This window comes from Mytilus galloprovincialis, chromosome 5 (assembly GCF_965363235.1).
Source record: "Mytilus galloprovincialis chromosome 5, xbMytGall1.hap1.1, whole genome shotgun sequence".
Lineage (NCBI taxonomy): Eukaryota > Metazoa > Mollusca > Bivalvia > Mytilida > Mytilidae > Mytilus > Mytilus galloprovincialis.
This window is the reverse complement of record NC_134842.1, coordinates 1414708-1430073: the sequence shown is the minus strand read 5'-3', so window position 1 is coordinate 1430073 and position 15366 is coordinate 1414708. Positions and strand designations below refer to the sequence as shown.

The following is a 15366-nucleotide window of genomic DNA, read 5'->3' as shown; positions in this document are numbered from 1 at the left end:
GGTTATAGTTAAGTTTTTATGATTTGGTCTGTTTTTCTTATACTGTATGCAATAAGTCAACTTGGTGTATGGAAATATATTTTATGATCTATATGTCAGTCACGCATGTTTTATGTGACCTTGACCTCATTTTTACGGTTCATTGCTAAGTGTTAAGTATTTGCGTTTTGGTCTTTTCTTAATTTATAAGCAATAGGTCAACATGGTTAACTATATTTGTTGTATGGAAGAATTGTTAGCTGTACATGTCTGTCTGGCATGGTTCATCTGACCTTGACCTCATTTTGATGATCATTGACCATGTTCAGTTTTCTTGGTCATGTTGGTTAATGTTGAGTTTATGTGACAGTTGTAATTATAAAGCTTTATATTTAGGACTATCAACATAATACCAATGATTACTAAACATGCTAAAGAAGGCGAGTCATTTTAGTGTGTGCACTCTTGTTATAATTACATGTTTATATATATATAGTTATGAATTTTTTTCTTAACCTTTGGTTTTCACACATTATGAGTTTGCATTGTCCAGTCAAAATAAGAAATAAGTTTTATTACAAATCTGACTTTTACTTAAAATTGCTATCATGGCTGTGCATGACTACAAATGTTTGTATTACGAGTCTTACTTTCACTAGATAATGCTGTATAAGTATATGTATGTAATGCATGGAGTTTTCACATATTCTTTTAATGTTTTTCTTGTGTATTCAGTGACTAGATGATATTATGTATGAGACCAGTTGCTTTTTAGCATAAAAGCTATGTCATCAAATTTCCATAGTAATGGTCATTGGGTGGGACAGATATCACCTATCATATATATCATAATTACTTTGTTTTTAGTTCAGCAGCTATCAACCTTTATACAGTTTTCCTGAGCCCTATACAAGGGCAGTTCCCCCTTCACAGAATGAGCCCTATCCAAGGGCAGTGCCCCACTTACAGAAAGAGCCCTATCCAAGGGCAGTGCCCCTTTCACAGACTGAACCCTATCTAAGGACAGACTACAATTTTCAGGTCAGAGCATCCCGCAGCTTATGTATTGGCTTCTGCTAGGGATCATGGGATTTGTTTTTCAGTTGATGCAAAGATGAAATAGATTCATATTAATTTTACACATTTTTATAATATTTTTTACTATAAAAATATGGAGATTAAATATGATTGCCAATGAGACAACTATTACCCAAATTCAGATAACATACGAATAACAGTTATCATAGGTCACAGTATGGCCCTCAACAATAAGAAAATCCATAACCCTTGTAGTCAACTATAAAATGCCACAAAGTCTTTTCTTATATGAAAAAAAAAGAAACTTATTGCAAGGTGGCAACCAGAAATCATATGTCAGAGAAAAACTGACTAAACTTAAGCCAGTCAATCAGCTGACAACAAAACACAGAACACTAAAGAACAATAGAACACAGTATAAACTTAAGACAGTCAATCAACTGACAACAAAACACAGAACACTAAAGAACAATAGAACACAGTATAAACTTAATACAGACAAACAACTGACAACAAAACACAGAACACTAAAGAACAATAGAACACAGTATAAACTTAATGCAGACAAACAACTGACAACAAAACACAGAACACTAAAGAACAATAGAACACAGTATAAACTTAAGCCAGTCAAACAACTGACAACAAAACACAGAACACTAAAGAACAATAGAACACAGTATAAACTTAAGCCAGTCAATCAACTGACAATAAAACACAGAACACTAAAGAACAATAGAACACAGTATAAACTTAAGACAGTCAATCAACTGACAGAAAACACAGAACACTAAAGAACAATAGAACACAGTATAAACTTAATGCAGACAAACAACTGACAACAAAACACAGAACACTAAAGAACAATAGAACACAGTATAAACTTAATGCAGACAAACAACTGACAACAAAACACAGAACACTAAAGAACAATAGAACACAGTATAAACTTAATGCAGACAAACAACTGACAACAAAACACAGAACACTAAAGAACAATAGAACACATTATAAACTTAATGCAGACAAACAACTGACAACAAAACACAGAACACTAAAGAACAATAGAACACAGTATAAACTTAAGCCAGTCAATCAACTGACAACAAAACACAGAACACTAAAGAACAATAGAACACAGTATAAACTTAATACAGACAAACAACTGACAACAAAACACAGAACACTAAAGAACAATAGAACACAGTATAAACTTAATGCAGACAAACAACTGACAACAAAACACAGAACACTAAAGAACAATAGAACACAGTATAAACTTAATGCAGACAAACAACTGACAACAAAACACAGAACACTAAAGAACAATAGAACACAGTATAAACTTAAGCCAGTCAATCAACTGACAACAAAACACAGAACACTAAAGAACAATAGAACACAGTATAAACTTAATGCAGACAAACAACTGACAACAAAACACAGAACACTAAAGAACAATAGAACACAGTATAAACTTAAGCCAGTCAATCAACTGACAACAAAACACAGAACACTAAAGAACAATAGAACACAGTATAAACTTAATGCAGACAAACAACTGACAACAAAACACAGAACACTAAAGAACAATAGAACACAGTATAAACTAAATGCAGACAAACAACTGACAACAAAACACAGAACACTAAAGAACAATAGAACACAGTATAAACTTAATGCAGACAAACAACTGACAACAAAACACAGAACACTAAAGAACAATAGAACACAGTATAAACTTAATGCAGACAAACAACTGACAACAAAACACAGAACACTAAAGAACAATAGAACACAGTATAAACTTAATGCAGACAAACAACTGACAACAAAACACAGAACACTAAAGAACAAAAGAACACAGTATAAACTTAAGCCAGTCAAACAACTGACAACAAAACACAGAACACTAAAGAACAATAGAACACAGTATAAACTTAAGCCAGTCAAACAACTGACAACAAAACACAGAACACTAAAGAACAATAGAACACAGTATAAACTTAATGCAGACAAACAACTGACAACAAAACACAGAACACTAAAGAACAATAGAACACAGTATAAACTTAATGCAGACAAACAACTGACAACAAAACACAGAACACTAAAGAACAATAGAACACAGTATAAACTTAATGCAGACAAACAACTGACAACAAAACACAGAACACTAAAGAACAATAGAACACAGTATAAACTTAAGCCAGTCAAACAACTGACAACAAAACACAGAACACTAAAGAACAATAGAACACAGTATAAACTTAAGCCAGTCAAACAACTGACAACAAAACACAGAACACTAAAGAACAATAGAACACAGTATAAACTTAAGCCAGTCAAACAACTGACAACAAAACACAGAACACTAAAGAACAATAGAACACAGTATAAACTTAATGCAGACAAACAACTGACAACAAAACACAGAACACTAAAGAACAATAGAACACAGTATAAACTTAATACAGACAAACAACTGACAACAAAACACAGAACACTAAAGAACAATAGAACACAGTATAAACTTAAGCCAGTCAAACAACTGACAACAAAACACAGAACACTAAAGAACAATAGAACACAGTATAAACTTAATACAGACAAACAACTGACAACAAAACACAGAACACTAAAGAACAATAGAACACAGTATAAACTTAATGCAGACAAACAACTGACAACAAAACACAGAACACTAAAGAACAATAGAACACAGTATAAACTTAAGCCAGTCAATCAACTGACAATAAAACACAGAACACTAAAGAACAATAGAACACAGTATAAACTTAATGCAGACAAACAACTGACAACAAAACACAGAACACTAAAGAACAATAGAACACAGTATAAACTTAATGCAGACAAACAACTGACAACAAAACACAGAACACTAAAGAACAATAGAACACAGTATAAACTTAATGCAGACAAACAACTGACAACAAAACACAGAACACTAAAGAACAATAGAACACAGTATAAACTTAAGCCAGTCAATCAACTGACAACAAAACACAGAACACTAAAGAACAATAGAACACAGTATAAACTTAATGCAGACAAACAACTGACAACAAAACACAGAACACTAAAGAACAATAGAACACAGTATAAACTTAAGCCAGTCAATCAACTGACAACAAAACACAGAACACTAAAGAACAATAGAACACAGTATAAACTTAATGCAGACAAACAACTGACAACAAAACACAGAACACTAAAGAACAATAGAACACAGTATAAACTAAATGCAGACAAACAACTGACAACAAAACACAGAACACTAAAGAACAATAGAACACAGTATAAACTTAATGCAGACAAACAACTGACAACAAAACACAGAACACTAAAGAACAATAGAACACAGTATAAACTTAATGCAGACAAACAACTGACAACAAAACACAGAACACTAAAGAACAATAGAACACAGTATAAACTTAAGCCAGTCAAACAACTGACAACAAAACACAGAACACTAAAGAACAATAGAACACAGTATAAACTTAAGCCAGTCAATCAACTGACAATAAAACACAGAACACTAAAGAACAATAGAACACAGTATAAACTTAAGACAGTCAATCAACTGACAGAAAACACAGAACACTAAAGAACAATAGAACACAGTATAAACTTAATGCAGACAAACAACTGACAACAAAACACAGAACACTAAAGAACAATAGAACACAGTATAAACTTAATGCAGACAAACAACTGACAACAAAACACAGAACACTAAAGAACAATAGAACACAGTATAAACTTAATGCAGACAAACAACTGACAACAAAACACAGAACACTAAAGAACAATAGAACACATTATAAACTTAATGCAGACAAACAACTGACAACAAAACACAGAACACTAAAGAACAATAGAACACAGTATAAACTTAAGCCAGTCAAACAACTGACAACAAAACACAGAACACTAAAGAACAATAGAACACAGTATAAACTTAAGCCAGTCAATCAACTGACAATAAAACACAGAACACTAAAGAACAATAGAACACAGTATAAACTTAAGACAGTCAATCAACTGACAGAAAACACAGAACACTAAAGAACAATAGAACACAGTATAAACTTAATGCAGACAAACAACTGACAACAAAACACAGAACACTAAAGAACAATAGAACACAGTATAAACTTAATGCAGACAAACAACTGACAACAAAACACAGAACACTAAAGAACAATAGAACACAGTATAAACTTAATGCAGACAAACAACTGACAACAAAACACAGAACACTAAAGAACAATAGAACACAGTATAAACTTAATGCAGACAAACAACTGACAACAAAACACAGAACACTAAAGAACAATAGAACACAGTATAAACTTAAGCCAGTCAATCAACTGACAACAAAACACAGAACACTAAAGAACAATAGAACACAGTATAAACTTAATGCAGACAAACAACTGACAACAAAACACAGAACACTAAAGAACAATAGAACACAGTATAAACTTAAGCCAGTCAATCAACTGACAACAAAACACAGAACACTAAAGAACAATAGAACACAGTATAAACTTAATGCAGACAAACAACTGACAACAAAACACAGAACACTAAAGAACAATAGAACACAGTATAAACTAAATGCAGACAAACAACTGACAACAAAACACAGAACACTAAAGAACAATAGAACACAGTATAAACTTAATGCAGACAAACAACTGACAACAAAACACAGAACACTAAAGAACAATAGAACACAGTATAAACTTAATGCAGACAAACAACTGACAACAAAACACAGAACACTAAAGAACAATAGAACACAGTATAAACTTAATGCAGACAAACAACTGACAACAAAACACAGAACACTAAAGAACAATAGAACACAGTATAAACTTAAGCCAGTCAAACAACTGACAACAAAACACAGAACACTAAAGAACAATAGAACACAGTATAAACTTAAGCCAGTCAAACAACTGACAACAAAACACAGAACACTAAAGAACAATAGAACACAGTATAAACTTAATGCAGACAAACAACTGACAACAAAACACAGAACACTAAAGAACAATAGAACACAGTATAAACTTAATGCAGACAAACAACTGACAACAAAACACAGAACACTAAAGAACAATAGAACACAGTATAAACTTAATGCAGACAAACAACTGACAACAAAACACAGAACACTAAAGAACAATAGAACACAGTATAAACTTAAGCCAGTCAAACAACTGACAACAAAACACAGAACACTAAAGAACAATAGAACACAGTATAAACTTAAGCCAGTCAAACAACTGACAACAAAACACAGAACACTAAAGAACAATAGAACACAGTATAAACTTAAGCCAGTCAAACAACTGACAACAAAACACAGAACACTAAAGAACAATAGAACACAGTATAAACTTAATGCAGACAAACAACTGACAACAAAACACAGAACACTAAAGAACAATAGAACACAGTATAAACTTAATACAGACAAACAACTGACAACAAAACACAGAACACTAAAGAACAATAGAACACAGTATAAACTTAAGCCAGTCAAACAACTGACAACAAAACACAGAACACTAAAGAACAATAGAACACAGTATAAACTTAATACAGACAAACAACTGACAACAAAACACAGAACACTAAAGAACAATAGAACACAGTATAAACTTAATGCAGACAAACAACTGACAACAAAACACAGAACACTAAAGAACAATAGAACACAGTATAAACTTAAGCCAGTCAATCAACTGACAATAAAACACAGAACACTAAAGAACAATAGAACACAGTATAAACTTAATGCAGACAAACAACTGACAACAAAACACAGAACACTAAAGAACAATAGAACACAGTATAAACTTAATGCAGACAAACAACTGACAACAAAACACAGAACACTAAAGAACAATAGAACACAGTATAAACTTAAGCCAGTCAAACAACTGACAACAAAACACAGAACACTAAAGAACAATAGAACACAGTATAAACTTAAGCCAGTCAAACAACTGACAACAAAACACAGAACACTAAAGAACAATAGAACACAGTATAAACTTAAGCCAGTCAAACAACTGACAACAAAACACAGAACACTAAAGAACAATAGAACACAGTATAAACTTAAGCCAGTCAAACAACTGACAACAAAACACAGAACACTAAAGAACAATAGAACACAGTATAAACTTAATGCAGACAAACAACTGACAACAAAACACAGAACACTAAAGAACAATAGAACACAGTATAAACTTAATACAGACAAACAACTGACAACAAAACACAGAACACTAAAGAACAATAGAACACAGTATAAACTTAATGCAGACAAACAACTGACAACAAAACACAGAACACTAAAGAACAATAGAACACAGTATAAACTTAAGCCAGTCAATCAACTGACAACAAAACACAGAACACTAAAGAACAATAGAACACAGTATAAACTTAATGCAGACAAACAACTGACAACAAAACACAGAACACTAAAGAACAATAGAACACAGTATAAACTTAATGCAGACAAACAACTGACAACAAAACACAGAACACTAAAGAACAATAGAACACAGTATAAACTTAATGCAGACAAACAACTGACAACAAAACTCAGAACACTAAAGAACAATAGAACACAGTATAAACTTAATGCAGACAAACAACTGACAACAAAACACAGAACACTAAAGAACAATAGAACACAGTATAAACTTAAGCCAGTCAATCAACTGACAATAAAACACAGAACACTAAAGAACAATAGAACACAGTATAAACTTAATGCAGACAAACAACTGACAACAAAACACAGAACACTAAAGAACAATAGAACACAGTATAAACTTAATGCAGTCAAACAAACAACTGACAACAAAACACAGAACACTAAAGAACAATAGAACACAGTATAAACTTAATGCAGACAAACAACTGACAACAAAACACAGAACACTAAAGAACAATAGAACACAGTATAAACTAAATGCAGACAAACAACTGACAACAAAACACAGAACACTAAAGAACAATAGAATACAGTATAAACTAAATGCAGACAAACAACTGACAACAAAACACAGAACACTAAAGAACAATAGAACACAGTATAAACTTAAGCCAGTCAATCAACTGACAACAAAACACAGAACACTAAAGAACAATAGAACACAGTATAAACTTAATGCAGACAAACAACTGACAACAAAACACAGAACACTAAAGAACAATAGGAACAAGGTCTAAACTAAATTCAGACAAACAACTGACAACGAAACACCAGAGAACAATAGGAACACAGTATAAACTTAATGCAGACAAACAACTGACAACAAAACAGAACACTTAAGAACAATAGGAACACAGTCTAAACTAAAGGCATACAAACAACTGACAACAAAACAGAACACTTAAGAACAATAGGAACACAGTCTAAACTAAAGGCATACAAACAACTGACAACAAAACAGAACACTTAAGAACAATAGGAACACAGTCTAAACTAAAGGCAAACAAACAACTGACATCAAAACAGAGAACACTGAATTCACTAAAGAACCATTGGAACACCACCAAAAAGTGTTAGATGTGCATGAAGTGTAAACAGGTCCTGTTATACCATTAGTGGCTCCCATCATGCTGCTACACTGTGTTTAAGTTCAAATCTTGGTCAAATGACTTGGTACACTTATGGCACTCTGGTTTCCTTCATCAATAAAACCTGGCCATTGTCATAAATTGAAGTGTGATGTAAATGTCAACAAATCAATCAATCATCTATTATTGTATTGCTCAAGTCAAGTAAAAATCTAATTATATGTCACATTCTGTTATGTCATTAAACTCTTTGTGATTATTTTTAGGTAAGCATGGTATGTGCATGGGTATATTAAAATATATTTTTTGAAATTCTATGAGGTTCTTTTATTAATTTTTGTATTAAATTAGAATTTGCAAACTGCTTGTGCATGGTCTATTAGTATAGCTGTGAAGAGACAGCTGCTTTCCTATAGCATTCCTTACTCTGTGACTATTTATGTCTTTCTATTGCATGAGTGGTTATGGTAAATGAATGCTTTCAATCCTGCTGAAATATATTACATGCAATAGTTTGTTGGTAATTTGCTAGACCCCCACAATACATATCTATTGTTACCTTACTCACAATGCTTTTACAGTTTTATATTAATTATTCTGTATTGCATGGATTTTGATCTTATCACAGGTAAGGTATTGACCTCAGTGTGAGTCTTTCTGCACCCTAATGCTTTACACTAAAAACAGGTGAAAAAAGACATTTCTATGAAGAAAAAAATCTGATGACCCTGCCTGCCAACCAAGATTGCTAACATGGCAAAAAATAGAACATACAGTCAGGGGTACTACTTGTACAAGTAATTTTTGTCGAGCCTGCAACTTTTGTTGCAGAAAGCTCGACATAGGGATAGTGATCCGGCGGAACTACGGCGGCGGCGGTGTTAGCTCACTTCTTAAAAGCTTTATATTTTAGAAGGTGGAAGACCTGGATGCTTCATACTTTGTATATAGATGCCTCATGTTACGAAGTTTCTGTCAGTCACATGTCCAATGTCCTTGACCTCATTTTCATGGTTCAGTGACCACTTGAAAAAAAAGTTCAGATTTTTTGTAATGTTGAATTCTCTCTTATTATAAGTAATAGGATAACTATATTTGATATGTGCGTACCTTGAAAGGTCCTCATGTCTGTCAGACAGTTTTCACTTGACCTCGACCTCATTTCATGGATCAGTGAACAAGGTTAAGTTTTGGTGGTCAAGTCCATATCTCAGATACTACAAGCAATAGGGCTAGTATATTCGGTGTATGGAAGGACTGTTAGGTGTACATGTCCAACTGGCAGGTGTCATCTGACCTTGACCTCATTTTCATGGTTCAGTGGTTATAGTTAAATTTTTGTGTTTTGGTCTGTTTTTCTCATATTATATGCAATAGGTCTACTATATTTGTTGTATGGAATGATTGTAAGGTGTACCTATCTAGCGGGCAGATGTCATGTGACCTTGACCTCATTTTCATGGTTCAGTGGTCAAAGTTAAGTTTTTGAGTTTTGGTCTTTTTATCTAATACTATATGCCATAGGTCATCTATATTTGGTGTATGGAAATATTTTATGATCTTTATGTCAGTCACGCAGGTTTTATTTGACCGTGACCTCATTTTTACGGTTCATTGCACAGTGTTAAGTTTTTGTGTTTGGTCTATTTTTCTTAAACTATAAGTAATAGGTCAACTATATATGTTGTATAGAAGCATTGTTAGCTGTACATGTCTGCCTGGCATGGTTCGTCTGACCTTGACCTCATTTTCAAGGTTCATTGGTCTTTGTTTAGTTATCTTGGTTAATGTTAAGTTTATGTGACAGTTGTATTAAAGCTTAGCTTTATACTTAGGACTATCAACATAATATCAATGATTAGTATAGAAGGCGAGACATTTCAGCGTGTGCACTCTTGTTATTTACTTGAAGAAGTAAAATAAAATATACTTATATAAGTTAATTATTATGTTTAAATAATCTCCACTTAATTTTCTCAAAAATTCACTTGTATAAATGAATTTGTTCTACAATTTCCACAAAAATTCTTAAGTTTTGAGATGTAAAAACATTCATTTAATGATTTTTGCCAGCTCTGCTCATAATTTTTTATTGGAGTTCAATGTTTCAACTCATTAATTCAACAAAGAAACTGATTGCGTAAAGACCTAAAGTGTTTGCGCAAGGGCTTCAAAAAATGCTCCTTGAACACTTGTAAATGAGCAGTGTTCTGAAGATAGCAGACAAATTGGATTTTCATTGTCCATGAAAATACACTTAAATGATTAGTTAAGACATCTGCAAAGGGTAGACAATTTAAAATTCTATTAAAGCAAAGAAACCCTAAGAATGTAAGAAAAGAAGATAGGATGACTTTTTCACTTATATAAATAAAAAAATCTGAATGTCTAAGGGACATAACTAAATCAATTTTTATGCCCCACCTACGATAGTAGAGGGGCATTATGTTTTCTGGTCTGTGCGTCCGTTCGTTTGTCTGTTCGTCCGTCTGTCTGTTCGTCCGTCCGTCTGTCCGTTCGTTCATCCGTCTGTTCGTTCGTCCGTCTGTCCCGCTTCAGGTTAAAGTTTTTGGTCAAGGTAGTTTTCGATGAAGTTGAAGTCCAATCTACTTGAAACTTAGTACACATGTTCCTTATGATATGAGCTGCGTCGGATAGAAATCGACCTTATGTAATATCAATACATCTGTTAACCTTTTGTCGGGTTGAAAAAATCGCTATGAACAATCACTATATGTAACTGTTGGTATGAGATAACTTTGTTGATATGAAAACCCTATTTATTGGACCAAAATTTATCTTTGAATCGTTTTTTAGCTCACCTGGCCCGAAGGGCCAAGTGAGCTTTTCTCATCACTTGGCGTCCGTCGTCCGTCGTCGTCCGTCGTCGTCCGTCGTCGTTAACTTTTACAAAAATCTTCTCCTCTGAAACTACTGGGCCAAATCAAACCAAACTTGGCCACAATCATCATTGGGGTATCTAGTTTAAAAAATGTGTGGCGTGACCCGGTCAACCAACCAAGATGGCCGCCACGGCTAAAAATAGAACATAGGGGTAAAATGCAGTTTTTGGCTTATAACTCAAAAACCAAAGCATTTAGAGCAAATCTGACATGGGGTAAAAATGTTTATCAGGTCAAGATCTATCTGCCCTGAAATTTTCAGATGAATCGGTCAATCGGTTGTTGGGTTGCTGCCCCTGAATTGGTAATTTTGAGGAAATTTTGCTGTTTTTGGTTATTATCTTGAATATTATTATAGATAGAGATAAACTGTAAACAGCAATAATGTTCAATAAAGTAAGATCTACAAATAAGTCAACATGACCAAAATGGTCAGTTGACCCGTTTAGGAGTTATTGCCCTTTATAGTCAATTTTTAACCATTTTTCGTTAATTAAAGTTATCTTTTACAAAAATCTTCTCCTCTGAAACTACTGGGCCAAATTAATCCAAACTTTGCCACAATCATCTTTGGGGTATTTAGTTTAAAAAATGTGTGGCGTGACCTGGTCAACCACCCAAGATGGCCGCCACGGCTAAAAATAGAACAAAGGGGTAAAATGCAGTTTTTGGCTTATAACTCAAAAACCAAAGCATTTTGAGGAAATCTGACATGGGATAAAAATGTTTATTAGGTCAAGATCTATCTGCCCTGAAATTTTCAGATGAATCGGTCAATCGGTTGTTGGGTTGCTGCCCCTGAATTGGTAATTTTGAGGAAATTTTGCTGTTTTTGGTTATTATCTTGAATATTATTATAGATAGAGATAAATTGTAAACAGCAATAATGTTCAGCAAAGTAAGATCTACAAATAAGTCAACATGACCAAAATGGTCAGTTGACCCGTTTAGGAGTTATTGCCCTTTATAGTCAATTTTAACCATTTTTCATAAATCTAAGTAATCTTTTACATAATCTCCACTGAAACTACTAGGCCACAATCATCTTTGGGGTATCTAGTTTGAAAAATGTGTCCGATGACCTGGCTATTCAACCAAGATGGCTGCCACGGCTAAAAATAGAACATAGGGGTAAAATGCAGTTTTTGGCTTGTAACTATGAATTCAAAGCATCTAGAGCAAATCTGACAAGAAGATAAATTGTTAATCAAGTCAATATCTATCTGCCCTGAATTTTTCAGATGAATTGGACAACTGGTTGTTGGGTTGCTGCCCTCCAATTGGTAATTTTTAAAGAAATTTTGCCGTTTTTGGTTATCTTGAATACTATTATAGATAGCGATAAACTGTAAACAGCAATAATGTTCAGCAAAGTAAGATCTACAAATAAGTCAACATGACCTAAATGGTCAATTGACCCCTTAAGGAGTTATTGCCCTTTATAGTCAATTTTTAACAATTTTCATTAATTTGGTAAATATATGTAAATTTTTACCAAATATAGTTCTCTGTTACTAATGGGCAAAGTTCATTATAGATATAATTGTAAGAAGCAAAATCGTTCAGTAAAGTAAGAACTTCAAACACATCACCATCACCAAAATACAATTTTGTCATGAATCCATTTGTGTCCTTTGTTTAATATGCACATAGACCAAGGTGAGCGACACAGGCTCTTTAGAGCCTCTAGTTAAATGTTCTAAAATTAAGCAAAGTCTTATACATATATTAACATACATACACTTGCATAAGGTCGATTTCTATCCGACGCAGCTCATACGATCTTTCTAATTTTAAAGCCAAATTAAACTTTTGACCCCAATTTCACGGTCCACTGAACATAGAAAATGAAAGTGCATGTTTCAGGTTAAAGTTTTTGGTCACGGTAGTTTTTGATGAAGTTGAAGTCCAATCAACTTGAAACTTAGTACACATGTTCCTTATGATATGATCTTTCTAATTTTAAAGCCAAATTAAACTTTTGACCCCAATTTCACGGTCCACTGAACATAGAAAATGAAAGTGCATGTTTCAGGTTAAAGTTTTTGGTCAAGGTAGTTTTTGATGAAGTTGAAGTCCAATCAACTTGAAACTTAGTACACATGTTCCCTATGATATTATCTTTCTAATTTTAATGCCTAATTATATTTTTTATCCAATTTCGTTGAACATGGAAAATGATAGTGCGAGTGGGGCATCCATGTACTTTGGACACATTCTTGTTTTTACCTATACAAGTAGGTTAATAAAATTCACCTGTATGGGTATCTTACAAATTTACTTATTAAGTATATTAATATTGCAACTTCAAGAAAATAAAAATAACTTGTATCTGACTGACATAGGTGTAAAATGCAAGTTTTGTCTTTTATTTTGAAAACTGCAATAAACGCAGAAATTATGACAAGGGCAAACATGAATGGATGTTAAGAGTTATACCAATTGTTCAGTCACTTCAGTGTTGTTAAATCTGACAGGCATCTTCTTTCTGGAGTTATTGCCCTTAAATTACAATTTTACCATTATTTTTTTCATTTTAAACATGATTTTTGAAAGAAAAAACTGGTTATTGATTTTTGGGATGTATGGCAGATGGCTTCAAAACAGTGTCTGTTCATAGTCATGAAAATGCTTTGATGAAATCTTTTTAGATTTAGATATGTTGTTTACTGTGACTAAATAAAGGTAATTTTCAATGTTCACTAAAGAACATTGACTAAACTAAAGCCAGACGAACACCTGACAACAAAAAACACAGAACACTAGAGCTCAGTGAACTTGTACAGATGATTCTGTGACAAAATGACAAAGTGTGTGTGTGTGTGTTTAAAGATATTCTTTACACTTGTTTGCTATGTTCTAACTTCTAATACATAACAAACTATAGCTGAAACATTTAATATAACTAAAACAGCAATACATGAATAATAAAATTGAGAATAAGAACAGTTAAACTTGTGTTTACCAATTATAACTCAATATATTTTGTTGCAGACCAAAGAAATGATACATAAACCAGAGAGGTCATCTAAACAGTTCATTAGTACTATGTTAGCTAATCAAGCCAAGGGCAGACAACCTGGTACTGTTACACATGGTTTAATGGTAGATACACATGGTGATCATCAAGCCAAGGGCAGACAACCTGGTATTGTAACACATGGTTTAATGGTAGATACACATAGTGATCATCAAGCCAAGGGCAGACAACCTGGTACTGTAACACATGGTTTAATGGTAGATACACATAGTGATCATCAAGCCAAGGGCAGACAACCTAATCCTGGTTCTGTATTTCAACCACATGGTTTAATGGTAGATACACATGGTGATCATCATCAAATGTCACAGTTTGTTAAAGTGTCACCTTCAGGACCCAGACTAGTGTCACCCCCAGGTTTAGTACCAAGACAGATGGTGCCATCTGGTGGTATGACAAGACAAATGTCTCCCTCTGGTGGTATGCAGCAGCAAATGTCTCCCCCAGGTGGTGCACCACGACAGACTGGAGGACAGATGTATCATTCTACCACTCCCTCTATAGTTCATCCCACGTCTCTACCACAGACAGCTCAGATGACTACAGCCTTGCTTCAGCCACAGGTGATGACATCAGCAGGGACAACAACAAGACGTATCCCTTCACCCAAACCTCAACATCGACATAAAGACTTCGCACAGGTGAGTACGAACCAATATTAACATGGACACACAAATCTTCATTAAGAGAAACCTAAATATCAACCTTATTTGGTGCATAATAAATGTTGATATCTATTTCCTCACCAACAAGCCAGAGATACACTCG

At 33.6% G+C, this 15366-nt stretch overlaps 1 protein-coding gene across 2 annotated transcripts in view; it reads left to right on the top strand.

The window, feature by feature from the left end:
- Positions 1-15366, top strand: part of LOC143074940 (uncharacterized) — a 55016-nt gene that overhangs the window by 7229 nt on the left and 32421 nt on the right. Inside the window, exons 4-5 of one of the 2 annotated variants that reach the window (XM_076250140.1) lie at positions 847-1020; positions 14553-15239. In XM_076250140.1, coding sequence (XP_076106255.1) covers positions 847-1020; positions 14553-15239 — 861 coding nt within the window. The remainder of the gene's footprint in view (positions 1-846; positions 1021-14552; positions 15240-15366) is intronic. The other variant, XM_076250141.1, reaches the window with a different exon arrangement.